This window comes from Lepus europaeus, chromosome 2 (assembly GCF_033115175.1).
Source record: "Lepus europaeus isolate LE1 chromosome 2, mLepTim1.pri, whole genome shotgun sequence".
NCBI classification, from domain to species: Eukaryota; Metazoa; Chordata; class Mammalia; order Lagomorpha; family Leporidae; genus Lepus; species Lepus europaeus.
The window spans coordinates 172,185,722-172,191,721 of NC_084828.1; the positions used below are offsets into that span (position 1 = coordinate 172,185,722).

Here is a 6,000-nt window from a genome sequence, read left to right on the forward strand (position 1 = left end):
TCACAAATCATCAGGCAGAGGAAGCCTGGGGAGGGAGCTCTGCAGGGCAGCTGGGCCTGCGTTCAGAACAAGGATGAACGGGGCTGCCCCAGGCTCTGGGCCTTGATGAGGATGGGGCCACCCAACCTCAGCTTTTCTCTCCTCGAATATGGTCTGACGTTAACCTCACGTTCCAACCAAACCTCTCTGTGGCCTGGAAGTCTTAGCAAGTCAGTTGTTTTTGCTCCATTCTGGTTCTGCTTTGAAGACGGCTGCAGTGACTGAATCTCTGGCCACCTCACTTGATTTTTGAACAAGAGGATTCAGATAGGATAGGATTCAATATGTGCGTACATCCGTAATCTACAGACACTAGGCTGCCTTACTTCCTCTCTCCTCTCTTCCCTGAACTCTTCCTCTCCTCTCCACTCTTCTTTTGGTTTGCATAGTAGCCATGTGTATTGTGCAAAAGAGCCATTGAGGCCAACAGGACAGCCAGGGTACGGCCACGTATGTACCAGAACACAGAAGGGTCCTGCTCTCATTGTCCACCTGTGCTGTGAATCTTCAACAAGAAGCAAGGCTGTGTTATATTCACAATCACACAGACTTGAGAGAGAGCTGATAGTGCTGCTTCTGCTCTAGAACCATCTGGTAAGGAAGATGATTGGCATCAGTGCTCTGCTTCACACCGAGTCTTACCAGGAGGACAGTTCACACAAATGGAATGGAATGTGACTTGGTTTGGAAACTGAATAGGTGCAGAATTTGTGGACAATTGGATATAAAATTAAAATAAAGTAGATGATCTAGACATTGACGAGCAAGAGAAAACTTTTTTTTTTCAATTAGGGTTAGAAAAAAATTTCTCCCAAGAGCTTCTGCTTATAAAGCTTTCTGAAAGGGAATGGGATGCATACCATGACCTTAGTCTCATTTCTTGTCCCCAGGTCTGACAGTTCTTCCTTATTGTATATTATTATTATAGACTGTAAACATTCTAGAGGTAACAAACCTCTGAGCCGATGCTCTTAGTCTTCAATTAATAGTGCCAAAGTGTCACCTACTGAGCACATGAAGGAGAGCTTTGCATCAGAACTCTGCACAGAATGTAGCTGGAGAGAGAGTAGCCCTTACCCCTAATGTTAGTCATAATAAGTGTTGTCTTTACAAGAATTAAAAATCACTCCACAAGTTACAGCCTATGTGAAAATGAATGACAGTAATGGGAAGGCAAAAGTATGGGACACGTCATCAAGGTGAAAGGGTGACTTCTCAGATGAACAGTGGTCCCACCCCTCAATGGCAGGCACAGACCGGACCCCCCAGCTGGTGTTCCCTGCTGAAACATACTTGATGAATTGTCCCAGTCTCCTAATTCAGCAGCCACTTTTGCACAATATTTCTGAAATGAATAAAGATATCTTGTTGGATAGCAAAAGACAGCGAAGTATGATCTTCTGTAAAGACTAAATGCCAGTTCATCATTCTTCAACAGAGTTAAATTCTCACACGCAAAGTGCACTGTTTATTAATGACACAGATTAAAATATTTTTGTATTTTTCACCTGTTTCAATTTTGAAATCTGGTTACGTAACTTAGCTGAGTGTGTATGTTAAGAGAATCTAGAATTTTGAAACTCCTCTCCCAGATAATTGTATTAAGACAGTGGTTCCACTTATATTCAAGTACTCTGCATGGTTAACACTATGACTTCCACAAGGGTCTGTTTTACAGAATGAAGTGAGCCTGTTTCATTTCTCTGTTGCTATGTCATTTTCACCTAAATGGTAACTTCTTTTCCAGCATTTATAGAATGGTTCACAGTCTTTCTTTAAAAGCATTTTAAACCATTTGTGGTGGTTAGAATTGAAATATTTAGAATAAATCAACTCTGGTCCACTGAAATAACGAAGAAAAACAAAGGTAGGCCGCTGGCCCGCCCAGGAGGACACAAACAAAACTGTAAAATACTGCATTCTGTACTATTCTAAGTCTATGGTCACTCAGTGTTACCAGAACCTTCTCTTGGGAGCTTGTAGGGAAACTGCAGAAAAGCAGGACACACTTTTCACTCACTGTTGCCTTTTGTCTAAGACCACAGGTAGTGAATTACTCAGGGTGATGAGTCATTTCATTCACTAGGGCACGAGAAAATAGAATCGATCCTAACTTAATATGCTGTTTGGTGGTCTGCCTGTGAAACAGAATAGTGCAAGAAGGCGGGTTGTAAAGGAAATGAGTCTATTTAATTTTCTAAAATAGAACATTGTAAGTTGTGAATTCCCCAAATATCACTCAAACCAAAGAGAATGTCCATATATGAAGTTACATTTTCTAACAGTCAGCTGATACCGTGAAGAATTTATTATCATCACATGCAATTTTTTTACCATTCTCCTAACAACCAATATGTCAGTGAATGTTTTGAGTCACAACCTTTTCTTCTCTTGGAAGTCAGTAAATTCATTTTTTCTGAATAAACATGGGTGTGACATGTTCCTCATCAAGAGACTGAGCTGTCTGAAGTTGCCATGGGAACAGGTGCCCTTATCCCGTGAAATATCACTGTGTTCTTCCTGGTGCAAACAGTTCAGAAGGTCCCTCTTCTTTGCAGGTTACCAGCCAGTCTTGTCTGGTCAACAGGGGTTTCAAAGCTTAATGGGAGTGCAGCAGCCGTCTCAAAGTCAGAGCGTGATAAGCAACCAACAAGGGACTCCGGTGCAAAGCATGATGGTTTCCTATCCAACAATGTCTTCTTATCAGGTGCACATCAGCTGCTTGGAAATGTGTGGTTATGAAGTAATACTTGTCCAAGGTAGAAGTTGTGGGTGTGTCATTGTATTGGGTGGTTGGTTGGGTGATGGGTGGTGATTGGCCCAGCCACTCTAGATAGTAGATTTTTGAGGCCGGCGCCGTGGCTCAACAGGCTAATCCTCCGCCTTGCGGCGCCGGCACACTGGGTTCTAGTCCCGGTCGGGGCACCGATCCTGTCCCGGTTGCCCCTCTTCCAGGCCAGCTCTCTGCTGTGGCCAGGGAGTGCAGTGGAGGATGGCCCAAGTGTTTGGGTCCTGCATCCCATGGGAGACCAGGAGAAGCACCTGGCTCCTGCCATCGGAACAGCGCGGTGCGCCGGCCGCAGCGCGCTACCGCGGCGGCCATTGGAGGGTGAACCAACGGCAAAAGGAAGACCTTTCTCTCTGTCTCTCTCTCACTGTCCACTCTGCCTGTCAAAAATAAAAAAAATAAAAAATAAAAAAATAATAATAGATAGTAGATTTTTGAATCAGGATTATAAAAGAAAAGTAGAAAATGGAAAGCCTGTGATTCTATAAACCCTGTGGCTTCTAGATGCCCTGCTCAGTTTATTTCAATATAAATTTTATACTCATGGCTGAAAACTCACTAGTCAAAAAAGTTGTATTTAAAATAGGAACACCTTTTGGGCATTTTATGGGCATTTATTTTGAATATTGGTAGAAAACCCTCATGACAGATTCGCATTTATTTTTATACGTATCCAAAGAAACTTTACCATAATTTTAAGTTATATTTTAAAATGATATCTCAGATTCATTTAAAAGGTTTTATGGGGCCTAACAAGAAGGGGCTTTGCTTACCAAACAGAGTAATGCCGTCTGTAGAGGACTTCAGGAGAAGAGGAAAGGAAGTTCAAGATTAATACTTTCTGAGCACTTCCTGTGTGCCAGGCATCATGGCAGGCAGGCACTGTACACCATCCCTGCGATTCTCTCATTGGTCCTTTGAAATAGGTGTCGTTAGTCAGCTGACCTAGGGAATCAGCCTGTGTGACTTCCCCAAGGGAAACGCTGATAAACGGCAGAGCTGGTGACCTATTAGGTCTAACTCAAAAGCTTGAATATTTTTATGAGACTTACGTTGTCCACTGGATACCTCAAAACAGTCTTTTCATGCAGCATTCTTGCTTGTGTCTTTCTGCAGGTGCCAATGACCCAGGGTTCTCAAGGACTGCCCCAGCAGTCATACCAACAGCCAATCATGCTGCCTAACCAGGCAGGTCAAGGGTCACTCCCAGCCACCGGAATGCCCGTTTACTGTAATGTCACACCGCCGACCCCTCAGAACAACCTTAGGCTGATTGGCCCACACTGCCCCTCCAGCACCGTCCCCGTGATGTCGGCTAGCTGCAGGACAAACTGTGCAAGTATGAGCAATGCCGCCTGGCAGGTCAAATTCTGAGAGCTCTGGCTGTAGTACGTTTCTTCCAATATTACTCATGGCCTTTAAGGGAAGAGGAACAAGGAGGGAAAACTGGCTGAGGACTTAGGAATCACTCAACACTCCAATGATTGCTGCTGGTATTCTGTAAAAAACTTAACAAAGACTAATACACAATGTTAGCTGGTTAATGGTGCATATTTCTGTCATGTCTGCTAGGTATGCCTTTATAGCTTAGCTAGTGACATGAATTCTTCAAGGTAAGATTTTCTCCTACCACTGAATACCACTGTGTAGATTATAATATCCCTCATTTGGATTAGTTTTGTACTTTGTGTTGAGTTTGTGATGCTAAAAGTATTTAAAGATTATATGCCGAAATCACATTGTACCAAAGCTGTAATGGAAAAGAAGAGAAAAACTGATGAATGGAAGGAATAATTTATATACACAATAGAGTTTTCTTTTTTAATGAATATATACTGTATTGTAGTGTTTCATCAGAATAAAACTATTTGACCTTATGGAGGAAGGTCATGTTTTTACCATCAGTTTGGCTCACTCTGTACTCCAGTGTGTGTTTTATGATGTGTCACTGTTATCTTTCCAGCACTATTTCTTGGATAATGCATGGAAAAAATACTCCAGGTACTTGTAAGCAAATGAGTGTGGGAGTGGGGAATGCTGCAGGCTAGCACTTCAACGACTGGAGTTTCTGGTCACAATACTACAGGGGCCTTGAAAATAAGATGGCCTACGTTTCATCCATTTGCTGAGTTCACGTTTTGAAATGCGTACACAGCTTTTGGTTACGGGGCTCTTGAAGGCATGTAGCTGTACACCACCAGCTATAAAAACCTGAAGGTCACTGGTGACGGCAGCTGTGGACCAAATCCTGTTTCACCTCCATTCAAATTCCACCGTCCATCTGGAAAACACGCTGTTTTTGTTTAGAAGGAAAAGCCTATACCTACTGATTATACTAGCTTATACAATGTGAAAAGTGCCACTCGTAGTGACAATGAGTCAGCAATTCGAAGGTGCCGATATTTGCCCTCGTAACAAAAACCAAGGTGAATCTAGCCACTGTCTCATCACAAAGACCTAGAACATTGGCAAAGATATTTAGAAAGTGTCTGATTTAAAAATGTTGAATTCCCTATAGATTTGACAGCTTAAATTGATTTATAAAAATCTTTGAAAAAAAAAAAAGCAGAACTGAATACTGAGCTTTGCACTTCTGGAAGATATTTAATGGGGGGAAAATCCTTGAGCATTTTACTTTGCTGTTGCAAAATAGTACTTAATTGTTTTGCAGTCTATATTCACTGCCCCAAAACCATTATCCACAAGAAGGATATGGAATATATATCCCTTGCTTTTCATTTTATACTGTTCTTAAAATTATATTGTCCATCTGTGAGTACAGTTAAGCAACTGGGTAAAAACTATATTTAAAATCTTACCAATTCTTAGTTTTATACATTTGCTCCTTTTTCCTTTAAAAGGGAAGGTTTACATACACTCTCTTTATATTCATTCTTTGTAAAGTCTTTCCCATTCTCCCAAATACTGTCTACTTATTTCTTGGTCATGAATAAGCCCTACCCATAAAAACTGTCATAAGAAGATGTTTGCTGCATTTTTTTTTTCCTTATTGAGCCACTGAACCAATAGCTGCTCTGAGAAAAAAAAGAAAAAAGAAAAAGAAAAACACTATGTTTTCCCTGTTGGTACCTTTCCCTAGTAGGAGGAGGTGACCAAAATAGATTCATTAGCCTTCTGATCTTGGATTGAAGTAGGCAGGCATACAGGCTAAA

At 41.6% G+C, this 6,000-nt stretch overlaps 1 protein-coding gene across 17 annotated transcripts in view; it reads left to right on the top strand.

Annotated features, from left to right (window-relative positions):
* ARPP21 (cAMP regulated phosphoprotein 21) overlaps nt 1–4,201 on the top strand; it is a 115,421-nt gene extending 111,220 nt beyond the window's left edge. For all 17 annotated transcript variants that reach the window (XM_062179559.1, XM_062179560.1, XM_062179589.1 and 14 more), the window contains 2 exons: nt 2,598–2,746; nt 3,944–4,201. In XM_062179559.1, coding sequence (XP_062035543.1) covers nt 2,598–2,746; nt 3,944–4,201 — 407 coding nt within the window. The remainder of the gene's footprint in view (nt 1–2,597; nt 2,747–3,943) is intronic.
* The last annotated feature ends 1,799 nt before the right edge of the window (nt 4,202–6,000 follow it).